The sequence below is a fragment of the Empidonax traillii genome, unplaced genomic scaffold (genome assembly GCF_003031625.1).
Source record: "Empidonax traillii isolate 1590-97213 ecotype Southwest subspecies unplaced genomic scaffold, ASM303162v1 scaffold215:size2007263, whole genome shotgun sequence".
Classification (NCBI taxonomy): domain Eukaryota; kingdom Metazoa; phylum Chordata; class Aves; order Passeriformes; family Tyrannidae; genus Empidonax; species Empidonax traillii.
In genome coordinates, this window is record NW_020955408.1 from 1747203 (window position 1) to 1763300 (window position 16098).

The window sequence follows — 16098 nt, forward strand, 5'->3', positions numbered from 1 at the left end:
TGCACGGACCTCAAAAGAGAAAATAAGTGGGACAGATGAGCCAAAGCTACTTGGGATGCAGCCATTTGGTTTGTCGTTTGCAAACTACATTCTGTCTCCAGTCACACGCAGACAGACCCTTCTGGAGGTGTCTAGGAACTGTGTGCACAAACCCAAGGACATAATTTGGGGGTACTTCCTAAAGTCCATTCCAAAATCAAAGCCAGGACACTAATCTAAAAGGCAGACTTTGGATCAGTCATGATAGGTGCAAGGTACAAAGGAGGGGACATGGCATGATATTTTGGAGAGGTAGCAATGTAGCCTAATATTCTGGCTCTTTAATGTACATTTTACTTTTATGGCTGTTGTTTCATGAAAGATAATGCATCCTTTTATATATCATTATAATGGGAGAAAGAGTGCATAATCAGTATGTACCAGAACAATAATACAAAAAGATAAATGTGTTCCCTAAAACAATTTTTGGTGAGGACAAATAATCACTAGAGGAAATTTTCCTAAAGCAAATGGAAGTTTGCTGCTGACTTCACTGAGGTCAGATTTTTATCCTTTGCATGAAAACAGTACAGAACCACAATCTAGACTGCATCTAGTCTATGTCAAAAACTTCACTAACTCTCCATCCATGATTCTAGTTCCGCTTCTTTTTCTTTCTCTTGCATTGTTTCAAGCAGCTCTTGTTTTTTTTAAGTCTTTAGCCATCTTACCGTTCACTTATGCTACTAAAAATCTATCTTCATTTCTCACACTTGATGTCATGCCTCTTTTATAGGGAGGGAAGAAAGACAGTTTTTACAATCTGGATAATCTGTCTCAGATTTCTGAAGTTTAAAAATGTATCTATGATATGGACATGTAAAATGGCATGTGCTTACCAAAGCACCTTGAAAGAGAGCATAGACTTTACTGATGACAAAGTTTGAAGATAAAGCAAGGAAGATAAAAGGCCAGCTCAACTTCAGTCCAACTAGTGATTTGTAAACCAACAGGTAAAAAGGGCCATTACTACTGAAAAGCACTTTCAGACTACACCTACGTCTTACGAAGGCTGCACTAAATCCAAACTATTGCTTGGAGAATATTTCTTATCCTTAGAAATGTTCTCAATGGGATAAATGTAGGTGCATGATAGAAAAGAAATAAACCTATTGGATACACCTTGGTTCTACGACGATTTGTGCTGCGACAGTTGCTGGTTGCCCCAAAACAAAAGCAAGAGGTGCATCCCCTGGGATTAGAAGGGTCCAGATAAAAGGATCCTGGTCGGCAAGTATCACATGCTGCACCTTCCACATTCTCCTGTTAAGGCATAGTTCAAACACAATCTCAGTGCTTTCCTTTTGGTTTGGGTGAGGTATTTATTTAAATGTATGGAGATATGAATGAAAATGTGTGACTGCCTAGCTAGACCATATTCCAAATGCAAACAAAACTGTCTTGGAGACTATCTTATGAGCTGTCTTTCAAGTTTATAAAGTGAACCACGGAGAAATAAATATTAGTCAGAGACAGCTGGTAACTTCTCTGCCAAAACCCTCCCACTGGCTTTTGCAACCCTGCTATATAAAAGGTCACCTGTGAAAGTTCACATTAATCACATTTAATTATGCAGATCAGAACAAAAGAAGATTTCCTGGCTCTAATGATGTGGTAAAATGTCAACTGACATAATATGGCTAAAAAAAGCATGGGACCTGGTTAACATCCAGAAGCCAAGATGCAGACGGATAAAGCAGATCTCTGCAGGGTACAGACTGCTTCAGTGAATTGATGGACATGTACTCTGCAGCTCTTTAACCTCCTGCAAAAGCTAAGACCATCTGTACAGTCGACAGATATTGAAGTCATTATAAAATGGCATCTAACACTACCATCATAATCTGTGCACATACTGCAAGGTGTTATATTTTTGTACAGCTGCATTTAATTTATACTAAAATCTAATGATAAACTCACTTCATTCACCCCATTAAGTATGAAATAGTCACTGATTTGCAAATGATGCTTGTGAGTGTAGAAGTAATTCGATTTATCTGACCTTGCAAAGACAAATTCCTGTCTGGGGATCGCAAACATCTGGTTCTGTTCCATCTCTGTTACAGCTACATGGCACACAGTTAGGGAAACCATAAGTTCCAGGAGCACACTGATCACACTGACGTCCTTTTATTCCTGGTTTGCATCTTTATCAACAAACACAGGGAAGAGGAGGGAGTCAATAGGGGAGGCAGGAATGGAGCGAGGGAGGGAAGATTAAAACAACAGGCAGGTGGATCTTTGAAGTGATTGCATGGCTATGACACAACTTTATGACTTCCACAGACAAAAAGCAGCACGTTAGTATTGTTCTCAGATTTGAATAGTGTGACATTTTAAATGGCCCTGGAACTGCCTAGGAACAGGTTTGATTTTGAAGGATAAAAATGTTCACAATAGAATTAGACTTCTGAAGCTATTCAGGGCTTGCAGTGCAGAACTACTCTCTCTGTACAACAAGGTGTAAAACATGGATGTTGAATATAGGTAAGCGGAGGTGGAACAGGATTTATGGCTAGGAAATCTGACTGGGCATTATTCAAGGCATGCACCTGCTAACAAAAAGGTGGAGAATCGTGGGCATATGATTAATTACAGACATTTCAACCTTCCACAAAGCCTGGGTTAGTTTACAACTGCTCACAGTGAAGGTGGAATGTCTTGAATTTCCCATATCCCCTCCAAATACCTGAAAAGAACAGTGAAGCAAACCACTCATGCATTGTTTATAACGCACATAACCCAAACTTACTTGCATTGCCCATTGGATTTTTCACATTCAGGGCTTAACACATCAACGATTCCTCTTTCTGAGCAGTTGCAGCTCTCACAACCAGCAAGGGGATGGTAGCTGAAGTGATGTTTCTCGCACACTTCACATTTTGGTTTCATGGTTCGTGGAGGGCAAATGCATTCACCAGTCACATCATCACAAAGACGCTGCCCGCAGTTGCATACTAGGTCAAAGAAAATGCTTTACAAATCAATCCCATCTCATCTTACAACGATCAGCTCTTACTGAACTTGCATATGAAACAAACACACACAGCATTTATATAGAGAGAACATCACTCTTTTCTTTCAATAGTTTAAAGTTCAGGGGTATAGAAAACAACTAAGTGACTGCAACAGTAGTTTCAAAGAACAGGTTTAGTGCTTGGTTCTTTTCCACCGATTGGTTGCTTAACTTCACCACATAGGCATTGTTAATCACTTGCCAAAACTTACAAGGATTAAATGACAAGTAGTTTTGGTGTTAATGGCACCACTTTTATAGAGCAATGTTTATAAACATCAAGTATAATATCTGGGAAGGCAGCTGAGGACTGTTGGTGTAATCTGTAGATCTGTTGATGTTATTAACATCAGAATATGAGGAATTAGGAATGCTGTGTCTCTGATTATCTACGGAAAAACTTGAAGGTACAAAATGGGATTAAACAATAATAACTTGGAAATGATTCAGCAGTCACTGTAGAAAAAAATCCATTTCACTAAAATGTTGACAACGTGGATTTTAACCCGTTTAGCTGTAAGCCCGTTACACCTGCTAAAACAACACATGCAAAGGCACGCTTCATTGTGAACTAAGTGTGGTTTCAGGGAATTAAGTTTTGCCCTAAACTGAGAGCTATGCTATGATAAAGCCAAGATGGCTCAACCAGCCTCCCACAGGATTAGGCCCTACAAAGAAAAGCGAGGCTGTGGTGAGCCTGCAGTAAATTCAGAGGATTAAATAAAAGGTCGTGTCAGGTGCCAAACAAGCCTGAGCACGTACTTACACTTGCAAAATGGGAATCCATAGTAGCCAGTTCGGCATCGGTTGCACTGACGCCCGATGACATTAGGCCTGCAAATACACTGTCCTCCCAGGGGGCTGCACGCAGGGCTCGTGGCACCCGCGCTGTGGCAGTCACATGGCAGGGCTCCGTTGTTGTAGAAAGCCACTAGTGACCTTACAGAGTCCTTACAGAAGGCCGATGATCCCTCTGGGCTATTAGAATCGAAATATAAATCATGTAAGTACTGGCACTTGGGAATTGTTGTGAGAGTGCTCTGCAGTGGTTCAGTAAATTAGGGTCCTGCCTTTCAAACAGTTTGACATAAGGATGGCATCAGTACACATGCAAGGATGTACTTCAGTTAAATTAGTGGTGAATGGCTTTGACCATGCAGGTAAGAGATTTTTTTCTCAAAGCAAGTGCATGTATTAGTTATATGAGTTCAGGCATGCCAAGCAAAATACCAAATACCAAAGATGGAAATACCAAAGACAGAAAGATGACACAGATTTTCCTCTTTTGTACTGTGAGCAATAAAGCTCTACCTTTGCATTGCATTTGCAATAGAAAGTCATGGAAAAATGACTCATGGAAGTTTAATGGGCCAGCATAAGCCATGAAAGCATTTTAATGTAGCACAATGATGGTGATTTTATACATCTTTTTAATACACAATAAAAGTAATATTATTCCCAGCTTTTTGTCAATGTTCAGTTTTTTAAAAGTGATGCTTACTCAATATAAAAACTGTTTCCTCCACATTGGCTGACAAAATCGAATGACTTGTCCACTGTCTTTTTGTCAAGCATTTTGTAACTGTAGGTGTCTGCTGGAACAACTAAGATATTTTCCTTAAAACAACAAGAAAGCCAAATTGTACATTTCAGAGAAAAACAAAAAGACACAAGCTAAAGCATTTAAATGTTCCTTCATTATACATTCTGGATTTTCTCAAAACCTGTAATATTTTAACCAAAAAAAAAAAAAAAGGAAAACACACTTCCCATGTTCCCTTCAAAGTTGTGATGCCACAGAGTGTACAATAAAAACACTGCGTAGTACCTTAAAAATTAAAAATAAAATCAAACCCTTGCAAAAGATCCTAAAAATCTTAAACACAACATTAAAAAATTAATTTTTTTTGGCTTTCAACTTTGCATCTATCTCTAAATGAATGATGGAACTGAAAATAGCATTTTCAAGTAAATTTATGTAATAAACATACCAGAACCAGTGTTCTTCCATCAGGTATCATCACTGTAACAGAGATCGTGAGTTCAGAAATGTCAAGCTCAATCTGGTTTTCTGCAACCACCTGATCCCGACAGCCAGACATATGAGGGCAGAATGAAGCCTTGAAGGTACCTAGAAGAGAAAAAAAAAAAAAATAAAAGGGGTTGTGTGGAAAGGTTTTGTTTGCAGGGGGCTACTGGAGTGGGTTCTATGAAAACCTTCCAGAAGCTTCCCCTGTGTCAAACAGCCAATACCAGTTGGATCCAAGACAGACCCTCCGCTGTCCAAGTGCAAGGCTCATCATGGTAGCGCCTCTGGGATAACTTATTTAAGAAAGAGGAAAATAAACCTGCACAAGGGCAACTACAGCCAGAGAGAGGAGTGAGAACATATGAGGGAAACATCTCTGCAGACACTGAGGTCAGTGAAGAAGAGGGGGAGGTGCTCCAGGAGCCTGAGCAGAGATTCCCATGGTGAAGACAAGTAAGTTGTCCCCCTGCAGTGCATGGAGGTCCACAGCGAAGCAGAGATCCACCCACAGCCCAGGGAACAACCTGAGCGGGAGCAGGTGGATGCCCAAAGGAGGCTGTGATCCTGTAGGAAGCCTGCAGTGGAGCAAGCTCCTAGCAGACCTTGTAGCCCTGTGCAAGGGACCCACGCTGGAGCAGTTAGTGAAGAACTGCAGCCTACGGGAATGAGTCATGTTGGAGAAGTTGGTGGAGGACTGTCTCCCATGGGAGGGACCCCGCACTGAAGCATGGGAAGAGTGTGAGGAGTCCTCTCCTGAGGAGGAAGGAACAGCAGAGGAACATGTGAGGAACTCACTCCAGCCCCCATTCCCTGTTCCCCTGCACCACTTGGGGGGAAGAGTTAATAAAAATTGGGAGTAAAGTTGAGCTTGGGAAGAATGGAGGGCTGGGGTGAAGGTATTTGAAGATTTGGGTTTATTTCTCATTACCCTACCCTGATTTGATTGGTAATAAATTAATTTCCCCAAGTCGAGTCTGTTTTGCCTGTGATTGTAGTTGCTCAATGATCTCTCCCTGTCCTTATCTCCACCCACAAGCCTTCTGTTATATTTGCTGTCCCCTGTCCAGCTGAGGACAAGAGTGACAGAGTGGTTTTGATAGGCATCTGGTGTCCAGCCAGGGTCAACCCAGCACAGTTCCATATGCCAAAATGCTGAGAAGGAAAAAGGATTAGATGAAATTCAGATACTTACCTGACCACACACGTCCTGCATCCACACGGACTTGCACAGGGAACACCGGGTGTGCCGTCTGATAAAAATGTACCACAAATATGTATCTGCCCAAGCGGGGCACTCTGCCATTCAAAGTAATTTGGTTCTGGAGAAATAAGAACAGCTCTGATATTATATTTGTTTTGTGAAATATACTTGGGTTTATCATCTGTGCTCAGTGCCACCTACCTGCAGTGAAAGAGATGAGGGTTAGCATCTTTCAGCAAGTTAAGTATCTTGAAAGAATATGGCATTACAACTGCATGCTCTGTTTGCCTGCCAAGCACATCTAACATCCCCCTGCAGTCTATGAGGCTACTGCATAAGTTTGGAAAGAAACTGGATTTTTTTTTTTCATTCTGTATATTGTCTCTGTGGCTTATTCAGCCTGCAACATTTTGATCATATCACATCATTCAGTTTTGATTCTCTTACAGTGCTTCATCTATTTAACTTTACTAACAACATACTTTGTGACTTATGAAACAAAGTTTTCAAAATATGAGATACCTGCAGTGGTGTCAAGGTGACTCCCTTAACTGAATCAGCAGGTAAAGGGGCACTGAGCGGATCATAGAGTATATTCTTCTGTACTTCAGGAATTTCCCCATCTTCGAATGCATCCAAAACCAAAGCTGCTGGCGGAGTTTCATAAACTGAGGGAATGCAAGCTGCACTAAATACAGAATTATAATAATTATTCTTGGGGCCAGGAGAATTTCTTAAGCATCATAAGAGGAAGAGCTGTTGGCTCAGAAAAGTCAATATATTAAACTGTATTACAATTAATAATGCAATAATAACCCCTGTTCCTATTTGGATTCTATGTAAATGACTGGAAAGTAACTGAAAACAAGAAATACAGATTTAACTGATATAGGGGAATGTGCACATTAACCAACTTTATTCACTCAAAATTTCCCTAACTTTAAGTCTCATTGGATAGAGTAAAAGAAGAGGAAATTTAAAGAAATCAGGAGTGTTAAAAAATTAAATACCTTTTAGTTAATTCCCTTAGTTCCATTCACCAGAATCTGTACTAATACCAAATTCTCAGTTCTACAAATATTTACATAGGTGTATCCTTTAAATATGCAAGTTTTCCCACTGAAGTCAATGGGAGTACTTAAGTACTTAGAAGTTAAGTATACACTCAAATATTTGTAGAATTGGAGCCAAAATAAATAACAGTGCTCATTGAAAGCATCCTTATTCATTGACTGCTGTATTTAACTATTTCTTCCTTGGCATATTTATTTCTGAGCAACTTGACTGAGAGAAGAATTTTCCAAACTGCAGTATAAAATGTTTTCGGGGGTTTCCTGATAGTATTTGTTCACTCCTCATAAGTACTCAAGAGACAATGATTAATCCTTGCTCACTACAGGTCCAGAACTAAAATGGCACGTATGTTTCGGGGCCAGAACTGAGATACATTTGCCAGGCCTGTGTGGGAAATCATGTGCAGCATCCACTTAAAATACTATTAAACTGAGACAAAACTCTACCTCTTTCAACTTGGTGAACTTAAACACTTTCAGGAAAGCAGAAATGCTTGCCAGATAATAATAATAACAGAACATAAACATACAGTAAACTATGCAAATAAAATGGGACTAAAAAAACCCAACACAAAACCAAAGTAAAAGCTACAAGTTTTTACATTAGCTTTATTTTAAATTGTGCTTTTCATCCAGCCTCTTTCCTCTGTTTTACTCAGAATATAAATGCCCAGATTTGCAAAATACCTTTGGCACAAGGACAAGAATCTTCAGTCTTAGAAAGCTGCTCTCAGTAGTAACACTCCAAACAGGAGAATTACAGCTCTGATTCAATGCTATGCATGCTTGGAAGCCAAGGATAGTCACATGCTTTTATCCAATTTACCATCCAGAGTTTTCTGCTTTCCATTTCAGTTCAACCATTATATACTAGAAGCTCGCATCTGGAAAACTATTAGACCTAGTCACCAACTCTTTCTGCCTTTTAAGTCCTGCAAATGACATTTTTACTTTGAGGCCCTTCCCATTTTCAGATCAGTAGGAAGAGAGCCTTAACAGCAGCATCACGAGGGACATCCTGGGGAGTGCAGCAGGCACTGAAACGTGGAACTCCCTAATTTGGAAGATGCAGTGCGAGTTCTTCTCTGTCCCAAAGAATAAAAGACAGAGAGGGGAAGAGCTTCAATAGGACAGAGTAAATGCTCTGTGGAACCCAAACTCGACTGCTTGGGAAGTGAGCGTTCAGGTTCAGATCTTCACAGCAAGAGAAGAGCCACCAGCCTGGGTCAACCAAGCAGTATGTGAGTCCTCTAATTACTGGTCCTATAAAATATAAGGAGAAGAAGGATAACCTGGCACTGCCATGCAGGGTGAATGATGAGGGCACACCTACCCTAAGGGCCCCTCGATGAAATGGGCAAGGGAATGGCTTGTTTGTGAAGTGGGGGTTTTACACATTGAATAATTTGATGCTGCCAAGTTGAGCTGGTGGATTTGTGCCTGAAAGGGCAGTCACATCCCCTACCTAGTGAAAATTAAAGCCATTCAGGACAGTTGAAGCAGGAAGGTGCAGAAGAAAACTCCAGATGGAACAGTAAGCATTTCAGGCCACGAAAGTAGCAATGTTTCTCCAGCTCTGACACTTATCATACTGAATGGCGTGCAAAATATGCATATTTTTTAACACATCAGCACCTGTTAGTTCAGATCAGCCAGGAAGAGGCTGGTATTAACAAAATACCGTTCAAAGACTGTCTAGGTTAACACTAACACTTCAACTTTTTTACAAATACTACTTTGCAAAAGTGGTCTAAAAATCAGCTGTGGCCTGCTGAGTAAAAGCATTAAAAATATCATTTAGTCTGCCTTTCAAGGTCATCTTCAGGTAATAAGAAGGGTAAAACCAAGCAAATTACCTTCCATCACCAGTAGTCCTGTATGCAGCTATGCACTGTACTTTAGGATCCACATATTCTAGAGAAAATTCTTCAGCTGATATAATACAAACCTTGTGCTGAAAAACAAGTACGAAGTACAATTAACAATTAATATTGTAAATAACAGCGCCAGGCCTGAATGGGAAGGATGAAGCCTAATTTTAGTATGGGAAGATCTGAGCCCAAAGCCATTTTCTGTCATGGACCTCCCACAAGATTCTGGATTCCTTTACCTCCCTGCACCTCAGTGCCTCAGGGTTAAATAGCATTTTTCTGTCCTTCTCAAGGAAGGCTGTTCAGAAGTTAAATAACCGAAACATAAGTATGGGTGTGGCAATGGGAAAGACAGAAGACCAACTCACAGGGTGAGAAGCTAGGCAAGGAACAAACAGAGGTGGGAGGGATAAGCCCTCATCTCTGGTGTTGGAGACTTTTGGACCCTGGGGGAATTCCTAGACTCTCTCAAATGCAAGCACAAACACTTGCTTGCACAAAGTCCACAGGAGTGAGTTTCAGTGACACCAAGATTTCTCCAAATAGATTCAGAACTTATTTCAAAAGAAACAAGACCTCACACTATTTTATTTTTTTTTTCGACTAAAACTCAACATGAACAAACGAATTTGTGGTGGTCCTGCTGTACCCATGGTGCTAAGGACATAAGGGAAGGCTTGTGGGTAGACACAATGATACGCACTAATAAAATACCTAACAAAATACGTAAGTGCAAGTTACAGAACTTGTGCATGAACTATTTGAAAAGAAGATAAAAATGTCTGATAAGCAGTAAGATGGCTAGCACCAAGCATCAATGTAAATAAAAACTGCATAAAGGGAATTCATTAATACGCAAAGTGATTCAGTTTGGAAGCAGGTCCTAAGAGTCTGTGTCTTAGCAGTAGTGAGCAGGGGCTAGAGTACTAAAAATCCCTTTTCCTGGGCAGCCAACAGTTTGCCTGTCCTGCATGTAACAACTCACAGGGCTCCAGCCCATCACAGCAGAACAAGGGCAGGCCCTGAAGCTTTGAAGAGTGTTTTATGAGTGGCTAGAAAGTTAGTGCAAAATGTGGTCTGAGTTTAGACAGCTTGTCTGCATCAGGGTGAGATAAAGACTATGAAGTTGTAAGATCCTCTTGACAGATGACCTCAGGGACCCTATTTCCTCCTTATTTAGACCAGATTTCTGAACTCCAGCACTGTGGGTGGTTCCCCTTTCCCTCTCTGGGCTACATGACAGGGGATCACACAAGAGTCTTTTAACTCCAGTACTGCTGACGTTGATGATTAGTGTCTATACAAAAAAAGCTCTTCTCTTCCCTCTTCTTCCTATCTTTTGCTAAGTGAAGTCTTTACAATTAACATGGGGAAATATTTTCTGTATCTCAGAAGATTATTGAAATTTATCTTGCAGCAAGTTATTCAGAGAATTAAAATTAGAATTCATAAATAAAAATAGAGATTCTTAGCACAAGAGACTTCCACATGTAGAGGTACAGACTAATAATGTCAATGCCTTTTGGACATGGATCTTGTTGGCACAGCAATTGCTGCAGGGAGCTAACAGACAATTTTAAATGGTATTTGTTCACACTGAATACTCTCCCATGAAATGAAGAAAGTATGTATCAGTTGTTAGTCCTAATAGTTCCACAAAACTACTCTTTGTTATTAGCTGGGTTTGAACACTAGATTTTAACAAACCTTGTGTTTCTGAAACAGAAAACAGAAACAACACAGAAGAAGATTCAGTGTACAGTGAAGTGTATTCCCGATGTGGCCAAAAGAGGTCAGTGAAGGCTTTTTATTCAAAGTATCTAAAAGCTATATGACTAATGAGTGCATTCATTACCTGAAATATATACATTATTACCTGAATTTTGGAAGACACACAGGGAACTTCCACATGGGTTTTAAGGATTCAGAAAAATTGAAAGATATGGAGAGAAAATGAAAGATTAAGTATAAAAGCTACCAGAACATTTGTCATTTAATGTTTATTCATAGAAGAGAAAGGGGAACTGAGATGAAGCACAATAGAGTTGAAAAAACCCTTGCCAGTAAAGACAAAGTTGTGTTTATCTTTGAAATTGGTAAGTTTGCCTCAGCATTCCCTGTGTATATATAAAGAATATCTATTCAGGTACCTAATATACATAATTTCAAACATTACCTTACACAATGTGAACATTGAGAGACAAGTATCTTTCTTTACTCACACAGGGAACAAGTATTACAAAAAGCAAAAGAAAATGACAACTTACCAAAAGAAAATTGATTGATGATGCCCTAAGATGTATCTTTGCATCTGACAGAAGGTCATAGGCTGCAATGCGATTCCTGTCATCAACTACAACACTGCGACAAAGGAAACTGAGACAGAAAGCAGGATTAAGGATGAGTCTGCTGGCACTGCCACATTGTTTAGGCTGTCACTTAGCATCATTGCCTCACTTTTGGCTAGCCAGACCACCAGTACCTAGCTATCCTGCTGGATCATAACTAACCTACCTTTGGCCACTGAGGAACACACAGTATCCTCGTTAGTGAGACAAAGGATTTACCACGTACAAAACTGATTGTCCAACCTCAGGGTTGTCTTAGCCAGAGCCAAAGCCTCCAGACCTCAGCTCAGATATCCATTTGAGCTACTGGTTTAAGTAGGATGTGGACAGACAGATGCACATACATGCTATCTGCAGAGGTTTCCACGCTGTGTAACATGGTGTCTAACTAAAGTTCTGTGCCTGGACTGTGCTCCTTGAGGTGCCAGTACACACCAGCTGCTGCTTTCCACTACTGCCACGTGCCACTGATGATTTGGATCAGCAGTTCTTGTTCACACAGTGGCAGCGAGGCAGGTCCTGATTTTTGGAAGCTGCAGTACACTGAGGTACTCCTCGATACAAGTGAAAAAACTTAGGTTTGCCCCTTACTGACCACCTTCAATTGGCTGTTTATCTTTGGTACAGACAAATACATACTAAGAGTCTTGCTAAAGCCCTTGAACTCTGCCTCATTCTGGGAGCATGATCCCCGCAACTAGCCCTAAGTTCTCTTTTGCTAAAGAAAAGAGAAGGTTCTGACTTCTTTTCTTTCTTCTGCACTTCCACTCAGGTAGGCCAGTCAGCATGCCACAGATGAGGAGCTGTAATCACCATGCCACTGCTTCTCTATTTCTCCTCTACAAGCCAGAGGATGTGGAAGTTTCACTCTTGCTTCAAGATTAGAAATAAGGGCAGCTCAGGGCCAAGAACATTTAACAGTAGGGAAATATAGGTCCCTTATTTGTGATTTGCTGGAAGCTTGCAATGTTTTATTCTCTTACAATGTTTTACTGGGAATAATCAAGCTCTTAAGAAGGCCTGGCACGATATATTCCAGACTCTACAAGCTACTCTTCTCTGTATGTACCTCACTACGTCATTGCTTGATTTATTTTTTATCAGAAGAGACTTGCACCTTCCTGCTTAGGAAAGATGACACAGCAGCTTACTTGCAATGTGACCATTCATTTCATGCAGAATGGCCACAGAAGGGATTTGCTGCTTTGCTGTGTTAAAGTTGCAAAGGCTTCTTCTGTATTTTCATGAGCAAGTTCTTAATGTATCATATGAACAAACAAGCATGTTCAAAATTAGCCCAAAAAATGTGTTTGGGAAAAAACCCAAAACCCAATAAAATGGAAGATTTATTACACACAGTTTGGGGCTCAAAGTGTTATATAACAGGCTAAAATAAGAGCTTTCCCCAGCAGTAACCTGACAAGGTCACTGCTACACATAGCTCTGCTCTGTGTCATAAACATGCTGATGAAAATGATTTTTCTTAATAAGCAATTTCATCCTGAATATCCCTAAGCCTCCATTCTGCCAAACAGCTGGCTCAAGGGAAAACCAGATACATGTCCATAGTCCTCTGGCACTGGGTAGGCTCTCCCAGGGGTTCAAAATAAGCTGAAGTGCTCAAGCGTTAAAGACAATCTCACTCAGGACAGGCAAAAATCTCTTGTGCAGAAACATCTGCAGTAACCTCATCAGTCAACAAGGATAAAGAAATATTTGGCTGAAGACCTTGCCTACAGCCTAACAGCCAGAGGATGGCTACACTCAGAATTTCAGAGACATTTATACTTCTGCTTCAGCAAATCTTGTTAGAAATGGTAAGAATACCCTTGTAAAAACTGGCTGCTACATTTTTTATAGCCAAAGTCCTTGTATACACTTTTAACTACAGAATAACAGTGCAGGCCACTGCAGCAAATGGTGATGCTCTTTCATGGGACTTGGAGATTAATAGTTTATAAGGATTTATGAATGTATATAAAAAAGTAATGTTTTGTATAGAAAAAGAGTTCACTGAAGCAACAGCAATATTTAATGAGCTGATTACACAGAGAGAATTAAAAATCTGTACAAAATCCACAGAATCATTCACTTGCTTTTAAATCACCCCACAGTTCGAACAATCCACATAGTATAATGGATTCCAATATATAAAAAGTATAATTATATTTAAAAAGCTTATTTAATCATTTAGTAATTACTTCAGAAACTCTTACCTGTACTTACAACTATATATTCTCACTCTGCCTTCAGTGACAGGTCCAGGGCTATGTATTATGACCTCTGCAGCGTATAACTGATCCTCTTCATTGGCATATTCAAAAACCAGAACATAGCGACCGACTTGAGGAACATTTATGGTCATCTCTAAATTGACCTGGGTCAAAATAATTGAAAAGTACAAAAGCTGTTAAACTTTTCACTTCCTTTTCTTGCAGGAAGCTCCTATTTCCTGCTCTCTGAGCCAACTGGTCAGCATCAGTCCAGGGCCAATCCTGCAATGGTTCAACAGAAGACTCTCAGCAGAATGCAAGTAATGCTTATAAATATCACTTTGTCCACTAATAAGAGTCAAACAAATTCAAGAAACACTTGCAATTATAACAGTTCTAGGAAGGCTGTAACCTTGAAATTATTTCTCTTCTCCGTAGAAAGAGAGGAAAACATTAATGATGCTAAAAATCTGTCACCGTCACCTCTAAGCTATCTTTAACAACATATAAAAATGGAGTTTACTTCTCCACTGAAAAAAATTATTTCCAGGAACCCAAAATTCCTACAACAGTAGTGCTGTATACTGATTCCCTACGAGTGAAAGCATCTTCTCCAGCAAACTGACAGTGACACTTTCTGAAGCATCAACATTTTCTTTTAGGTTACGTGCATGAAGTGGTTAACACAATATTTCATGCAAAATATTTCCAAATAGTTGCACTGAAAGTGTTGTGGTTACAAAGGTTTTTGCTTCAGATGACTATATCATTATTTTTCAATTTAGACTGTTTTTTTCTCAGTATTTCCTTAGGCTACAAATACTTCAAACATGTAAATAATTCTGTCAACAGTCCTCTTGACTTCACTGCAATTATTCATAGCAGAAATTTTGCACGTGCATCAGTGATGAAGCATCAGAGCCTATGGCATGTGATTATTCCTGTTGCACTTGGTATTTTTAAAAGCAATATTCCAGAACATTAATAGAGGGCATAATAGCTTTACATGTCACTATCACATACTTGATAAAATACCTTATTTTTGCGAAATACATTTGTAGTATAACTTTTTGTTTCATAAAACATGTTTCTCTTTCAAAGTACCTACAGCAATGGCATAACTGCATCTGTTTGTTTTTTAGGAAAGGAAACATTTTATATAAGTATAGCTACTTGAGGAAAAAATCCCAAAACTTAGAGTGATGTATGTACATTTCTGCTGACAAATCGTTATGTCATTTCTCCTCAACAAGTCAGTATGTCTAAAGCAGAGGGATTTTTATTTAATAAAATAATTCTTCCAGAGTGGAATCTCCACTCTAGTCACAGTTATAAATCGGCCTACAGTGATACTTTTACACAGTTCTGTATAAAATGCAGACCTTGGCACAGAGGCTCTCTTTTAGCGATATGTTACAGATCTGCAAATCCTGAGCTGCAAATCTGCAACCATTTTAGTCTGGTAGGTTTATAGTCAACAATACAGACGGGACTGCAATTAGCAGGCAGGAATCTGACCTCTCTTCCACTGATATGGGCCATCACTGGCTGATTAGGAGTTGGCTGTCGCACAGGTATTCTTCTGTGTTCTGCCCCGTGTCTGAAATACGCTGCCTCTGAACCAAGGACACAGGAAAATCTGCCCAGAGGCAAATGCTGATAGAGCAAGCAGCTTGCACAAAAAACAACAAACAAAACAACACAGGATTATTATTGTTTTCAAATGCAGCAGGATAATAACAAAATAAACCAAGGCACTGGTTTATGCTATTCTGTAGCATATGTACTGACTGCTCTGTTGAAGTAGGTCCCAAAAATGTGCAAGGCTCTGTAACTTGTATCTGCAAGATGGATGCTTCATAGTAATCACTGGGTAACAGTACCAGATAATCCTAAAAAAAAAAGAATATAACAAACATCAGACCATGCAAAAAATGACAAAAGGAACATCTCCAGACTCTCACAATGCAACAATGAACAAAACCAACGACATAAAAAATTTTTACAGAGGATATCTATAACGTGTAGGGTTTTTTTCTGTTGTTACATAGGTCAATAACATCAGAATGTGTCTCCCTAAATCTTTTCCTTCAGAAAGACGGGATGATTCTCTCATAAACTGAGAAACTCTGAAGCCACTCTCCCATTATGTCTTGCAGAAGGCAGTGCTCAGAAAGGAGCCTCCTGCAGCCTAGAACATGCATTCAGATGCCTGCAGTTTTCATCCATGAGTGCAATCCACATGCACACAACTCAACTCTGGGTGACTCCACAAGGAAGATTCATGGATCCCAGGTGACTTAATAAA

At 39.8% G+C, this 16098-nt stretch overlaps 1 protein-coding gene across 1 annotated transcript in view; it reads right to left on the bottom strand.

The window, feature by feature from the left end:
* Positions 1-16098, bottom strand: part of LAMA3 (laminin subunit alpha 3) — a 112309-nt gene that overhangs the window by 47346 nt on the left and 48865 nt on the right. Inside the window, exons 24-36 of the mRNA XM_027887546.1 lie at positions 15582-15682; positions 15309-15462; positions 13794-13954; positions 11497-11605; positions 9215-9312; positions 6808-6973; positions 6277-6403; positions 5047-5186; positions 4557-4672; positions 3822-4033; positions 2792-2996; positions 2042-2186; positions 1162-1302 (exon numbers count right to left, since the gene is read on the bottom strand). Coding sequence (XP_027743347.1) covers positions 1162-1302; positions 2042-2186; positions 2792-2996; positions 3822-4033; positions 4557-4672; positions 5047-5186; positions 6277-6403; positions 6808-6973; positions 9215-9312; positions 11497-11605; positions 13794-13954; positions 15309-15462; positions 15582-15682 — 1875 coding nt within the window. The remainder of the gene's footprint in view (positions 1-1161; positions 1303-2041; positions 2187-2791; positions 2997-3821; positions 4034-4556; positions 4673-5046; positions 5187-6276; positions 6404-6807; positions 6974-9214; positions 9313-11496; positions 11606-13793; positions 13955-15308; positions 15463-15581; positions 15683-16098) is intronic.